The 15,772-nt window shown below is 47.1% G+C and overlaps 1 protein-coding gene and 1 pseudogene across 2 annotated transcripts; both read right to left on the reverse strand.

Moving 5' to 3' along the window:
- Positions 1–65: 65 nt before the first annotated feature.
- LOC308173845 (F-box DNA helicase 1-like) lies at positions 66–1,747 on the reverse strand (the record flags this gene model as incomplete). Its single annotated transcript, XM_080548902.1, is given in 2 exon segments — positions 66–1,219; positions 1,222–1,747. Coding segments are annotated over 2 exon segments (1,680 nt in total).
- A 4,749-nt stretch (positions 1,748–6,496) lies between these two features.
- LOC308173846 (F-box DNA helicase 1-like) lies at positions 6,497–9,015 on the reverse strand (annotated as a pseudogene). Its single transcript has 3 exons — positions 7,345–9,015; positions 7,093–7,203; positions 6,497–6,600 (listed from the first exon to the last, which is right to left on the reverse strand). The product of its transcript is annotated as an F-box DNA helicase 1-like (transcript).
- Between the last annotated feature and the right edge of the window lie 6,757 nt (positions 9,016–15,772).

Consider the following 15,772-nt stretch of genomic DNA (forward strand, 5'->3'; position numbering starts at 1 on the left):
CTGTTCCGATTAACTTCATTCCTCAATACAATTGTTTAAAATTCAATATATCACGACCAAAATAGTCATTCTAAACAGGTCTGGAAAGGTGTGTGTGCCACTAGATGAAGAGCGTTGACCGCTGCCCTGAAGGTGTAGATCTGCTGGTGAGGGTCTCCAACCAGGATCTTCCCACAACACTGAGACAACATGATGTCCATGATGGCTGGCGTGCAGTCTTGGGCCTCGTCAATAAAGATAGCATCATACTTGTCCAGACACGGCCTCTCTAGCTGCCACAGCTTCAGATAGCCGTCAGGGCACATGTGGTATCCTGAATCTCTGCTCCTGTGTCCCAAGTCCACCATTCTGTCCCAGATGTCCTGGGCGTCATTCACAAACAACCTCTTCTGTTCCTCGCTGGTTATCTGCATGTTCCCTTTCGTGTTCTTGTACCTCGCGGGGACGTGCTCCGGGGTGATGTGCGTGTCGGCCGAGGCCATGTAGGCGGTGAGGGTCTGGGTGACCACCTTGGCGTTGACGAAGCCGCCGCGCCCCTTGGGCAGGACCCAGGCCACCGAGAAGGGCTTCACATTGAACGACAGCTTCTTCTTCTCCTGATACTTCTTGCCAACGGCTGCAAAGGCCATGGAGTGAACCGTCCGGCAGTCTACGTTGGAGGGAAACAACCGCTGCGCCGCCATGGCAACCGACTTGTTGAAGGCCACGTACAGGAAACGGAGGTGTGGCCTCTGCTGGGCATACCTCACCAGTGTGGTGGTCTTCCCAGTGCCTGCAAAGGCCATGATCTTAACCACGTGGCCGCTCTGGATGTCATGGTTCAGGATCTGCTGCTGTTCGTGGGTCACCTGACACTGGGGTCTCCTGTGTAACATGGGGCCGCTCTGGCTGGTGACGGCTGAGGGGGGGGCGTTCTCCATCAGGTGGAGGACATAGAAGATGTTGTAGTGCCACCTGTTGCTGATGCTGATGTTGTTGTTCCTCATGGCGAGCAGCAGGGTTGCCACGGCGCTGAGGTACTCTGTGATGGCGGTGTGTGAGGCCAGGCAGCGCCTCAGCCGGGCCACCAGGGCCTGGACGTCCCCCACTCCGTCACTCAGCACGAGGACCAGAGTCATGGCCGCCCACGGGTTAGGACCCTCCTCCATGCCCTCTAGTTGAGGGAGCCTGTGTTTGAGGCAGGTCTCCGCCTGGGGGAAGAGACTGTGGCTCCTCAACTCTGCAGCACCGCGGCAGCCTCCACCCTCTCCCTGGGCTTATACTGGGCCATGAACCTGACAAGGTTGATGACACTCAGGTCGTCCTCCTTGGTGATGCTGTTGGCCTTCAGAATGCAGCTGATCTCCCGAACGGCCTCTCTCTCTCTTTTCTGGTAACGGTAATACAGCTTCTTCCATGGAACAAACAGAGGCTGGGTGACGATCTCCCTCCAGCGGTGACAGATCAGGCCCACGTGACGATAGAGGTCCTCGGCAGGGAGGAGACCAAACACCAGCATCAGTATCTCCCCCGGGAGGTCCTCCATGTGGCCCTGGGGCTGGGCCAGGGCCTGGCTGGTGCCCAGGAGGCCGTAGTGGGCGTCGGGAAGAGCGTCCACCTCGTCCTCCTCCTGCTGGAACACACAGCCTGGATCCTCCTGTCCTGCTCCCAAGGAGGAGGAGCGCTCAAACTCCTCGTCGTCCCCGTACATGGCCTCCGTCAGCCCCTCCAGACAGTCCATCATTTCCTCTGGAGGCTCCTCCTTCATGGGTGTGGTAAACGCCTCCTCCTCCTCCTCCGGCTCTGGTTCCTTTTGTTTTGGAGTGAACACTGCATGGGGTGTTTCTGTCTTTACAGGGGTGGAAGGCTGGGCGGCCTTCTGAGGACTGACGACCCTGACTCTACCCGTCACGTCTAGATTACTAGATCTAGCTAGTAATCTAGCAGATTCTCTCCTCTTCTTTTTGGTGGGGGTTCTCGGTAAGAGGTTAGGAATAGGGTTGCCATGGACAACGGAATGGGGCTGTGTGAGGGCATGGGTGCCCTGGGCGCTGCTCCCCAGACTACCACACTCCCCAGCGCTGAGGTGCCTCCGCTTGGCCTTTCCTTACCATCATCCTGGGGTTACAGTTGTTGAGGATTTTTCTCACCAGCTCCTTCTCTGAAATATCAGACTTCCACCTCAAGCAGAGTGCACGATAGTCATATGCAAAATCTCGCACACATTGGGTGGGGGTCTGGACCATATCCCTCAGTTTCTCCTCCACCTCTGTCTTGTAATCAGAGGTAAGAAATGCACCATGGAAGGCTTCTTTAAACTCTGTCCAGTTGCGGACCTTCTTTTTTTCCACGGTCCACCAGCTTTGGGCTGGTCCTTTGAGAACAATGGACAGGGTTCCAATGAGTACTGGATCTGAGAGCGGTCTGATCGATAGAAATGTTTCACACTTCTCAATAAAGTTCATCACATCTGATACTTCCCTTGAACCCCCAAAGACTGGGAAGTCCATCCTGATAGGAGGCTTAGTAAAGTGTACAGGCCCACCAGCTGCTTGGCTGAGAGGAACCCCTAGTGGTGGGGAGAGGCTAGTGTCAATCACCAGAGAGCGTTGGCCGAAGCTGACCCCTAGTGGGGAGGGGAGGCTAGTGCCCATCCCAATAGAGGTTCGGCCAGGGGTGACACCTGGTGGTGAGGGGAGGCTTTGATTGATTGATTGATTGAATTGATTGAAAACTTTATTAGAAGATTTGCAGAAGTAGGTACATGAAAGTACATATTACATACAAGGTCAACTAAAAGGATAAAAACCCAAGAAAGCCACTGGCTTATTTCAATTGGGGTCCTTGATTCTCAATTCATCGTAACATGTAAGACAGACAAAAAAAACTAGTACTATCTACAAGATAATACAGCTAGTGCCACGCCCTGCAGAGGTTTGGCCCTGAGAGGTCAGGCTGGAGGAAAATGGTGTGTGTCTAATAGAGCTACTTGGGCCTTGACTCACAGGGGCATTGCTAGGGCCTGGACTGAGCTACTCTGCAGGCCATAGCTGGATGGATGGGCTTGGATTGAGCTAACAGCGACTTGGCCAGGGGAATGACTAGTGTAGGGGAATGTCCTCTGAATAGCAGGGGTGTAGGCACGAATCATCCGTTGAGTCTCTGCTTTCCACGTCTCATCCCGCCTCCTGAGACAAGCAACTATTTGCTCATCAAGATGTTTAAAAGAGGTCGCGACCCATGATTCCATGTCTTCCATTTCCCTGGTCACATACTCCCTTAGACCTGCTTCCCTGTTTATAGCACTGTCCACTGATGAGTTGAATCTCTCCTCCAGGTCATTCACTTTGTCGGTAAACAGACCAACAGTTTCATTGAGGGCTATGAGTATGGAGGTGGATGCATCTTCCTTGGCATCGTCCTCCTCCCCCTCATCTTCCTCTACCCCGTCTGCTTCATCCTCATGGGATATGTATAGTGAGCTCAGCAGTGATGTTACTTCCCCTACAGGGTTTCGTCTTGTTACCCAATGGTCCCTGAGCTCTGGAGGAACAATACTTCCTGTGGGGGAAGACGTAGCTGACCGGTCATCTGTGTGGCCTGGTAGCTCCTCTGCCACAGGCTCATCGATTTCCTGATCACTCATTCTGACCTCTCTCTCTAATTAAATATATATCTTGTATTATTTTTTTAATATTTATTTTATTTTTTTACCATGTATTATTATGCACTGTTATCCCAACAACAATCACAGGATATAAACTTCTAGTGCACAGTCAACATCAAAATTACTTCAAGGAAAATAACAAATAAAGTGAATGGATATATTCCGTACCCGTACTGGCCACCATCTATAACAATCAGACCTGTAGTGAACAAATCTGTGCCATAGCAAACTCGGATTCTTTTATGGATAGAGTTAACTTCCCTCTGCTAAAGTAATAAATTGATATATGACATGAAAACAATGGCTTGAATCATCAGTAAACTGTATTTCCAAATCACATGAAAGTTCATAACAACGATATACAACACAAATAGCAATCCCTAACCAGTCCCGTTTGTCCGCAATGCGAACTATAGCTGGATCAAAGAAAATTAGTCTCAACAACCCTAGCCTATTAGGCCCGTCCACAGGGTTCCAGGCTGAATCAAAGTCATATAATCCAACGCAGGATGGAAAAAACGCACGGCGCAACGAGACTGATCAGTCCTAATTAAACCCCCCCAAAAAGGCAATTGCACAAAACCTTTTTCATTTACCCACACCATATACAACTTTGAGGACATTTCATTTCAATAACCCCTTTCATAAGTTATTTTCTGGGTAATTAAATATAGTGCACCATATACATTTATGGCACATGTGGCAGTGCCACAACTGTGCACACATACAGAACAGAAAAGTAACTAACATACTTCGTAAGAGCTGCCCCGCATCTAACTCAGTATGCATGTGGATGCAGATATTTTTATAAACGTGCTCGTGTGGAAGGTGATATTTTTATATACGGAAAACGTTTATCAAAAAAACGTATTGGTGTGGACATAGCCTCAGTAAAGATAACTTTGTTTAGCCAATCGTTGCCTACTATCTACTCCTTGTCCTGCATTGCACCTGGGTCCACATCATACACCAAGCCATCACAAGGACCAAACATTGACATTGAGGCCAGCAGTGGCGGCTGGTGGTGATACTGAGTGGGGGGGCTAATAAATCCATTAGGCCTAGGGCCTATACCCATCACTAGTTCACACTGCAGCAACAGCAGCATCACATCCCAGATACAGTGCCAACTAAAGCCGGGTACACACAAAGATAATCGGGCCGATTTTCCCCCTTCCGACCAAAGACAGAAAACGCACGATTATCGGATGGCTCTTATCCTATAAGATTATCCTGTGGTGTGAGGTGTGTTAAGAGTCAATTGATCTGTATAAGAGCGGGACAACGGGCAATCAATCAATCTGACCAATCAACTACCACGTCTGTTGCTTTGATTGCGTATGTTACTTTGTTTACATGAAGGGCTGTGAGAACGCAAATCAGAGAAATAATTTATGCAACAATGTTGTTAACTCATCCACTTGCTCCGGGTCTCGATTCGGACTTTCATGTGAGAACATGACCTCAGACTTCAGACAACTACATGCTGTCTATAAGATAGATGGAAGACGACTAGCTCGCTGTTTTCCAAGTGTTTTGCGTTATGGTCAAATAGACCGTAAAAAAGTATTATGTGTTGGCAATGAAAGTTGTTCTCCTTCTATAGATATTTGGATTGACGTGATGGAGTTTCATGCCAGATATTTCATTGTAATGTTGAATAGTAGGACTGTTTCATCTGGTTGTGTGGGTGGCATTTATTTTTATTTTTTTCACATCACAGATTGTTTATAGATTTACAATCAACTGCATTTGATAAACAACTGATTGGAAATAGTATACTTCACACCATTATGAGGTGTAGCCTAGCACTTTGTTGTTGTGATATCAAGCGTACACACATTTCTCCACCAATAGTCTTTCAGCAACACAAATTGTTTACAAGACCGGTAAAATACCCTACGTTCAAGTTATCTTTGGAGTAATAACAAGATTGAAGTTCAAGTGCAAACATATATGTAGTATTTTGATGACACAGTAATTAAATGCCAGCATTGAATGTTCACAGTTTAAACTGAAGGCAGGCAGTTCAGTTTTATCTGTTTACTGCTTATTTGATTTCACTTATCGTTCAGCTAAAGCTCTGTCGTGGCTCGGATTCTGTATTTCTTGTGGACTATGACTTCCCAGTCTCTGCGCACATGGACGCACGGCTCTTCAGTCACCGGCGCAAAAGGAAGAAGTGAACGTAGTACCCGGATAGATCAGCGCCAAATTTCTCTAATGCCAACATCCGCTTGTAGCTATTGCACTCTAGGACTTGTAGTCTTCTCTCTCTCTCTCTCTCTCTCTCTCTCTCTCTCTCTCTCTCTCTCTCTCTCTCTCTCTCTCTCTCTCTCTCTCTCTCGCTCTCTTGAGCCTTTTCCCCCGTTCTTTACCCTATATGGATATGGTCAGTGTGTGTGTGTTGGTCATCTGGGTGTTTTGAGAAAAAAGGGTGTGTGTGTGTGTGTGTGTCTGTGCTTACAAGCTGTCCCAAACCCTCTGCAATTCATGGTATGTGTGTATTGTTGTGTACCTACTAACCACAGTACATGTATGTTTCAAGTAAAATATACTACAGTATCTCAGCTACATTCAGGGGAATGTAGCAGCCATCTCTGTATGCCGTAACCACATGTGGATCATGTCGGCCTTCCTGTCCCATGATGAGTGGCTCTTATTCCCATCGGTGGGCAAGGGTGTAGTTGTGGGTGTGTGTGTGGGCGTAGCAGCCAGCGAAAGGGAGCTCAGGTACGTGGCGAGGCTGGATGGGTCCTGTATTCTAAGCTAAATATGAATGTAGGTCAGATCCAAGTACACTACATCCTAGTGGCTGAACACTGATTTCCATAACTCCCTCAGTAACACCTACTTGGTTCCAGGCAGGCAGGACTTTTGCATAGCATCCACTGTGCATCGCAGGAACTCGTGGGCATCCTCCTGACTCCCTAAGCGGAAGTGCTTTGCCATCTCTACCGGGTGTAACAGGGCAGGTAGATGACCAAACCATACAGTTGACAAACACTTGAGAGCATCAAACAATCACATTGACATGGTTATGGTTAGCTGTTACTTATCGTTTGGTATTTTGGTGGAAGCATAGGATGCTATTGCTAAGAAGCTGTCTGTCAAATAGTTCTCCCTCCAAAATAAATTGATAGCACCTTCTACTTTTTTGGAGGGAAAATACATTTTCTGAAGATACTGTGTGTTCCCTGGATTTGGCACCTGTGATGCTATCCAACTCTCTTTGCATTTTTGGAGGGAAAACTATTTAGCTGACAGGCTGGTCATATTGTCCATATATCTATTATTTTGATACAGCAAATATGTTTTTTTGTTTTGTTCTGATGTGATTGCAGGCAGTTATTATTATTTTATTTTTTTTTACAACAACACATATTTCCATCAAGCATATATTAAATAGTAATATAGTTTTTTTCTGATTGTGAGTGGACACTCACGTTTTAGTTCATTGAAGACACCAATGGGCTTGATGACGTTCCCCGAGTTAGCAAAGACCTGGGTGATGTGGTTCTGCATGGTGCACATCATACAGAAACCAGGCTCATAACCTAAAGGGGAACAGATATGGAGGTTAATCGGATAAGAGGCATGTTGTACCGTATCTTCTAGCATTCTGTTCCGATTAACTTCATTCCTCAATACAATTGTTTAAAATTCAATATATCACGACCAAAATAGTCATTCTAAACAGGTCTGGAAAGGTGTGTGTGCCACTAGATGAAGAGCGTTGACCGCTGCCCTGAAGGTGTAGATCTGCTGGTGAGGGTCTCCAACCAGGATCTTCCCACAACACTGAGACAACATGATGTCCATGATGGCTGGCGTGCAGTCTTGGGCCTCGTCAATAAAGATAGCATCATACTTGTCCAGACACGGCCTCTCTAGCTGCCACAGCTTCAGATAACCGTCAGCGCACATGTGGTATCCTGAATCTCTGCTCCTGTGTCCCAAGTCCACCATTCTGTCCCAGATGTCCTGGGCGTCATTCACAAACAACCTCTTCTGTTCCTCGCTGGTTATCTGCATGTTCCCTTTCGTGTTCTTGTACCTCGCAGGGACGTGCTCCGGGGTGATGTGCGTGTCGGCCGAGGCCATGTAGGCGGTGAGGGTCTGGGTGACCACCTTGGCGTTGACGAAGCCGCCGCGCCCCTTGGGCAGGACCCAGGCCACCGAGAAGGGCTTCACGTTGAACGACAGCTTCTTCTTCTCCTGATACTTCTTGCCAACGGCTGCAAAGGCCATGGAGTGAACCGTCCGGCAGTCTACGTTGGAGGGAAACAACCGCTGCGCCGCCATGGCAACCGACTTGTTGAAGGCCACGTACAGGAAACGGAGGTGTGGCCTCTGCTGGGCATACCTCACCAGTGTGGTGGTCTTCCCAGTGCCTGCAAAGGCCATGATCTTAACCACGTGGCCGCTCTGGATGTCATGGTTCAGGATCTGCTGCTGTTCGTGGGTCACCTGACACTGGGGTCTCCTGTGTAACATGGGGCCGCTCTGGCTGGTGACGGCTGAGGGGGGGGCGTTCTCCATCAGGTGGAGGACATAGAAGATGTTGTAGTGCCACCTGTTGCTGATGCTGATGTTGTTGTTCCTCATGGCGAGCAGCAGGGTTGCCACGGCGCTGAGGTACTCTGTGATGGCGGTGTGTGAGGCCAGGCAGCGCCTCAGCCGGGCCACCAGGGCCTGGACGTCCCCCACTCCGTCACTCAGCACGAGGACCAGAGTCATGGCCGCCCACGGGTTAGGACCCTCCTCCATGCCCTCTAGTTGAGGGAGCCTGTGTTTGAGGCAGGCCTCCGCCTGGGGGAAGAGACTGTGGCTCCTCAACTCTGCAGCACCGCGGCAGCCTCCACCCTCTCCCTGGGCTTATACTGGGCCATGAACCTGACAAGGTTGATGACACTCAGGTCGTCCTCCTTGGTGATGCTGTTGGCCTTCAGAATGCAGCTGATCTCCCGAACGGCCTCTCTCTCTCTTTTCTGGTAACGGTAATACAGCTTCTTCCATGGAACAAACAGAGGCTGGGTGACGATCTCCCTCCAGCGGTGACAGACCAGGCCCACGTGACGATAGAGGTCCTCGGCAGGGAGGAGACCAAACACCAGCATCAGTATCTCCCCCGGGAGGTCCTCCATGTGGCCCTGGGGCTGGACCAGGGCCTGGCTGGTGCCCAGGAGGCCGTAGTGGGCGTCGGGAAGAGCGTCCACCTCGTCCTCCTCCTGCTGGAACACACAGCCTGGATCCTCCTGTCCTGCTCCCAAGGAGGAGGAGCGCTCAAACTCCTCGTCGTCCCCGTACATGGCCTCCGTCAGCCCCTCCAGACAGTCCATCATTTCCTCTGGAGGCTCCTCCTTCATGGGTGTGGTAAACGCCTCCTCCTCCTCCTCCGGCTCTGGTTCCTTTTGTTTTGGAGTGAACACTGCATGGGGTGTTTCTGTCTTTACAGGGGTGGAAGGCTGGGCGGCCTTCTGAGGACTGACGACCCTGACTCTACCCGTCACGTCTAGATTACTAGATCTAGCTAGTAATCTAGCAGATTCTCTCCTCTTCTTTTTGGTGGGGGTTCTCGGTAAGAGGTTAGGAATAGGGTTGCCATGGACAACGGAATGGGGCTGTGTGAGGGCATGGGTGCCCTGGGCGCTGCTCCCCAGACTACCACACTCCCCAGCGCTGAGGTGCCTCCGCTTGGCCTTTCCTTACCATCATCCTGGGGTTACAGTTGTTGAGGATTTTTCTCACCAGCTCCTTCTCTGAAATATCAGACTTCCACCTCAAGCAGAGTGCACGATAGTCATATGCAAAATCTCGCACACATTGGGTGGGGGTCTGGACCATATCCCTCAGTTTCTCCTCCACCTCTGTCTTGTAATCAGAGGTAAGAAATGCACCATGGAAGGCTTCTTTAAACTCTGTCCAGTTGCGGACCTTCTTTTTTTCCACGGTCCACCAGCTTTGGGCTGGTCCTTTGAGAACAATGGACAGGGTTCCAATGAGTACTGGATCTGAGAGCGGTCTGATCGATAGAAATGTTTCACACTTCTCAATAAAGTTCATCACATCTGATACTTCCCTTGAACCCCCAAAGACTGGGAAGTCCATCCTGATAGGAGGCTTAGTAAAGTGTACAGGCCCACCAGCTGCTTGGCTGAGAGGAACCCCTAGTGGTGGGGAGAGGCTAGTGTCAATCACCAGAGAGCGTTGGCCGAAGCTGACCCCTAGTGGGGAGGGGAGGCTAGTGCCCATCCCAATAGAGGTTCGGCCAGGGGTGACACCTGGTGGTGAGGGGAGGCTTTGATTGATTGATTGATTTAATTGATTGAAAACTTTATTAGAAGATTTGCAGAAGTAGGTACATGAAAGTACATATTACATACAAGGTCAACTAAAAGGATAAAAACCCAAGAAAGCCACTGGCTTATTTCAATTGGGGTCCTTGATTCTCAATTCATCGTAACATGTAAGACAGACAAAAAAAACTAGTACTATCTACAAGATAATACAGCTAGTGCCACGCCCTGCAGAGGTTTGGCCCTGAGAGGTCAGGCTGGAGGAAAATGGTGTGTGTCTAATAGAGCTACTTGGGCCTTGACTCACAGGGGCATTGCTAGGGCCTGGACTGAGCTACTCTGCAGGCCATAGCTGGATGGATGGGCTTGGATTGAGCTAACAGCGACTTGGCCAGGGGAATGACTAGTGTAGGGGAATGTCCTCTGAATAGCAGGGGTGTAGGCACGAATCATCCGTTGAGTCTCTGCTTTCCACGTCTCATCCCGCCTCCTGAGACAAGCAACTATTTGCTCATCAAGATGTTTAAAAGAGGTCGCGACCCATGATTCCATGTCTTCCATTTCCCTGGTCACATACTCCCTTAGACCTGCTTCCCTGTTTATAGCACTGTCCACTGATGAGTTGAATCTCTCCTCCAGGTCATTCACTTTGTCGGTAAACAGACCAACAGTTTCATTGAGGGCTATGAGTATGGAGGTGGATGCATCTTCCTTGGCATCGTCCTCCTCCCCCTCATCTTCCTCTACCCCGTCTGCTTCATCCTCATCGGATATGTATAGTGAGCTCAGCAGTGATGTTACTTCCCCTACAGGGTTTCCTCTTGTTACCCAATGGTCCCTGAGCTCTGGAGGAACAATACTTCCTGTGGGGGAAGACGTAGCTGACCGGTCATCTGTGTGGCCTGGTAGCTCCTCTGCCACAGGCTCATCGATTTCCTGATCACTCATTCTGACCTCTCTCTCTAATTAAATATATATCTTGTATTATTTTTTTAATATTTATTTTATTTTTTTACCATGTATTATTATGCACTGTTATCCCAACAACAATCACAGGATATAAACTTCTAGTGCACAGTCAACATCAAAATTACTTCAAGGAAAATAACAAATAAAGTGAATGGATATATTCCGTACCCGTACTGGCCACCATCTATAACAATCAGACCTGTAGTGAACAAATCTGTGCCATAGCAAACTCGGATTCTTTTATGGATAGAGTTAACTTCCCTCTGCTAAAGTAATAAATTGATATATGACATGAAAACAATGGCTTGAATCATCAGTAAACTGTATTTCCAAATCACATGAAAGTTCATAACAACGATATACAACACAAATAGCAATCCCTAACCAGTCCCGTTTGTCCGCAATGTGAACTATAGCTGGATCAAAGAAAATGAGTCTCAACAACCCTAGCCTATAGGCCCGTCCACAGGGTTCCAGGCTGAATCAAAGTCATATAATCCAACGCAGGATGGAAAAAACGCACGGCGCAACGAGACTGATCAGTCCTAATTAAACCCCCCCAAAAAGGCAATTGCACAAAACCTTTTTCATTTACCCACACCATATACAACTTTGAGGACATTTCATTTCAATAACCCCTTTCATAAGTTATTTTCTGGGTAATTAAATATAGTGCACCATATACATTTATGGCACATGTGGCAGTGCCACAACTGTGCACACATACAGAACAGAAAAGTAACTAACATACTTCGTAAGAGCTGCCCCGCATCTAACTCAGTATGCATGTGGATGCAGATATTTTTATAAACGTGCTCGTGTGGAAGGTGATATTTTTATATACGGAAAACGTTTATCAAAAAAACGTATTGGTGTGGACATAGCCTCAGTAAAGATAACTTTGTTTAGCCAATCGTTGCCTACTATCTACTCCTTGTCCTGCATTGCACCTGGGTCCACATCATACACCAAGCCATCACAAGGACCAAACATTGACATTGAGGCCAGCAGTGGCGGCTGGTGGTGATACTGAGTGGGGGGGCTAATAAATCCATTAGGCCTAGGGCCTATACCCATCACTAGTTCACACTGCAGCAACAGCAGCATCACATCCCAGATACAGTGCCAACTAAAGCCGGGTACACACAAAGATAATCGGGCCGATTTTCCCCCTTCCGACCAAAGACAGAAAACGCACGATTATCGGATGGCTCTTATCCTATAAGATTATCCTGTGGTGTGAGGTGTGTTAAGAGTCAATTGATCTGTATAAGAGCGGGACAACGGGCAATCAATCAATCTGACCAATCAACTACCACGTCTGTTGCTTTGATTGCGTATGTTACTTTGTTTACATGAAGGGCTGTGAGAACGCAAATCAGAGAAATAATTTATGCAACAATGTTGTTAACTCATCCACTTGCTCCGGGTCTCGATTCGGACTTTCATGTGAGAACATGACCTCAGACTTCAGACAACTACATGCTGTCTATAAGATAGATGGAAGACGACTAGCTCGCTGTTTTCCAAGTGTTTTGCGTTATGGTCAAATAGACCGTAAAAAAGTATTATGTGTTGGCAATGAAAGTTGTTCTCCTTCTATAGATATTTGGATTGACGTGATGGAGTTTCATGCCAGATATTTCATTGTAATGTTGAATAGTAGGACTGTTTCATCTGGTTGTGTGGGTGGCATTTATTTTTATTTTTTTCACATCACAGATTGTTTATAGATTTACAATCAACTGCATTTGATAAACAACTGATTGGAAATAGTATACTTCACACCATTATGAGGTGTAGCCTAGCACTTTGTTGTTGTGATATCAAGCGTACACACATTTCTCCACCAATAGTCTTTCAGCAACACAAATTGTTTACAAGACCGGTAAAATACCCTACGTTCAAGTTATCTTTGGAGTAATAACAAGATTGAAGTTCAAGTGCAAACATATATGTAGTATTTTGATGACACAGTAATTAAATGCCAGCATTGAATGTTCACAGTTTAAACTGAAGGCAGGCAGTTCAGTTTTATCTGTTTACTGCTTATTTGATTTCACTTATCGTTCAGCTAAAGCTCTGTCGTGGCTCGGATTCTGTATTTCTTGTGGACTATGACTTCCCAGTCTCTGCGCACATGGACGCACGGCTCTTCAGTCACCGGCGCAAAAGGAAGAAGTGAACGTAGTACCCGGATAGATCAGCGCCAAATTTCTCTAATGCCAACATCCGCTTGTAGCTATTGCACTCTAGGACTTGTAGTCTTCTCTCTCTCTCTCTCTCTCTCTCTCTCTCTCTCTCTCTCTCTCTCTCTCTCTCTCTCTCGCTCTCTTGAGCCTTTTCCCCCGTTCTTTACCCTATATGGATATGTATAGTGTGTGTGTGTTGGTCATCTGGGTGTTTTGAGAAAAAAGGGTGTGTGTGTGTGTGTGTGTGTCTGTGCTTACAAGCTGTCCCAAACCCTCTGCAATTCATGGTATGTGTGTATTGTTGTGTACCTACTAACCACAGTACATGTATGTTTCAAGTAAAATATACTACAGTATCTCAGCTACATTCAGGGGAATGTAGCAGCCATCTCTGTATGCCGTAACCACATGTGGATCATGTCGGCCTTCCTGTCCCATGATGAGTGGCTCTTATTCCCATCGGTGGGCAAGGGTGTAGTTGTGGGTGTGTGTGTGGGCGTAGCAGCCAGCGAAAGGGAGCTCAGGTACGTGGCGAGGCTGGATGGGTCCTCTGTCTGGCGGCCGCTGGTCAGACGTGCTCTCCGGTCCTCCATGATCTTCAGTTTGGTGTAGAACACTCTGCAGCTGAAGCCCTCCCTCCAGCCCTGGTCGATGTGGCCCATCAGGGTGCCCAGGTTGTCGTGGTACCTCAGACACCCTGAGCACTTATACTTCCTCTCCCCACACACCATCTCAGCGGTTGTGACTTTGAGGATGAACAGAGGGTCTACCTCGCCACATGGTGCCCCCTGCTGGTTTCTGGCTGTTGCAACAGTAACAGAATGCTAAATATCAAGCTCATGTGAGATCCAAGACAGCATAGCTAACTGTTTTTGAATATATCAGCAAAAGTGATGCATACAGTGAACTATTTTCATATATTTTTGCATAAACAGAGGATAACATTCAGTTCACTTAGATTCAACAATAGGTGTAACTTTACCTTGCATTATCTTCACAACCAAGTCTATTGGACTTTTTGTGTTTGTGTGCAATTCTGTTTGGACTTCTTGTTGTACAAAAATGCAGTCTTTAATGCTGTTTAAATACAGTACCTTGTTTCCTTGTTCCCCAGGAAACAGGAATTCTATGAGATCAGTGTTCCATCCAAAGAACATATTTAAATGATGCAATAATATAAATGCACATAGCGTGTACAATATGCACATGGCATGTATACATTATGCACATGGTGAACATTGATTAATAAGTAGTGTGTTCAGTTACATGGCACTGTATAGATCAATTATGACAAGGTACCAGCACATCTTTTCCACTATCACAACCACATTCACCAAATAAATCTGAGTAGAGTATATTAATGATTCAATTTATTATTCAGTGAATTCTATATCAGATCGGGGATAACATAAACAAAACTGACAAGCAGTGAAGAAATAGCCTGCATGTATTATGTCCCAGTCCTATGGTTTTTTCCTCCCTGACAACCAAAGCTTGATTTGTCCTGATGTCGGGGGGGAGGGAGTTCCAGAGGCGAGGGGCGGAGCGGCTGAAGGCTCTAAAACCCATGGTGGACAGACGGGCTGGGGGGACAGTCAGGTTGATGGAGGAGGCAGACCTGAGGGACCAGGTGGGAATGTTGATGTGGAGGAGGTCGGACAGGTATGGAGGGTGATGATGGCCGACCCAGTGTCCACACTGAAATGACCAGGTCCTTACTGTTTTGGTTGATTTGTCTCTTACATTCACAGATGTCTGCTAATGAGACAAAACTGTACAAATGTCAAATTAAAACATTCTCATCACAGGTCTTTTCCTGCCATGTTTGGAGTGAAAGGAAAGCGACGGTGCCTCAGAGGACCTTCCAACCACTGCACACCAGTCAGAGAGTTGCAAATAACATTTTACCTTTTACCAACATGTGTTGAGCGCACTCCTAAAGGCAATGAAGAAGTTCTTCATCTGCAAGCTGGTTTGGGACGCAGGTCCAACCAGATTCCTGAAAATTACAGTCACAATGAGGTGAAGCACTGTTCCACAGTTGGAAGTCATTTGCAGTCTTCTGATAACTTGTTTTAGTCCACCAATGCTCCTATTTTATTAATTTGATGTTATGTTTCATATCACTCCTGAAGATATTTATCCGAAATTGGAAAGTGTGTCTTGGGGCTGGTTGTTGTACAAATCTGCAGGTGGGTTACATAGATATCGTGTGATATTGCTTAAATAAATCCTTACCTCTGGATGCACTGCTTCCCAAATTGACTTCCTTCTGAGGAAGTTCTCTAGCCCCGGTAGAAGGTCCCTCAGGTCTTCCCTCGTTAATGAGGGTAGTAGCTCCTCGGTAATATTTGCAGCTGTAATGAGTGAGAGCAGATCACCAAAAATCTGATCAAAATTGTATAAGTCTTGCTTGGCAATTGCAGCAACAGACTGCAACTGTTAGCAAAGAGACCATATTAGGGAATTATGATCAGGGGTTCCCAACGTTTTTACACTTCAGTTCTACTTTTACATGTTTCAACATCACAAGATCTACCATTACCACCCCACCGACCGTACCCCACGATCGACTGGTTGGGCACCACTGCTCTACATAGCCTATACATAGCCTATACTCATATATATGATATATCGATATGCACAAATGATAGATGTCAAAATAA

Source organism: Nansenia antarctica (assembly GCF_963989245.1).
Source record: "Nansenia antarctica genome assembly, chromosome: 19".
Lineage (NCBI taxonomy): Eukaryota > Metazoa > Chordata > Actinopteri > Argentiniformes > Microstomatidae > Nansenia > Nansenia antarctica.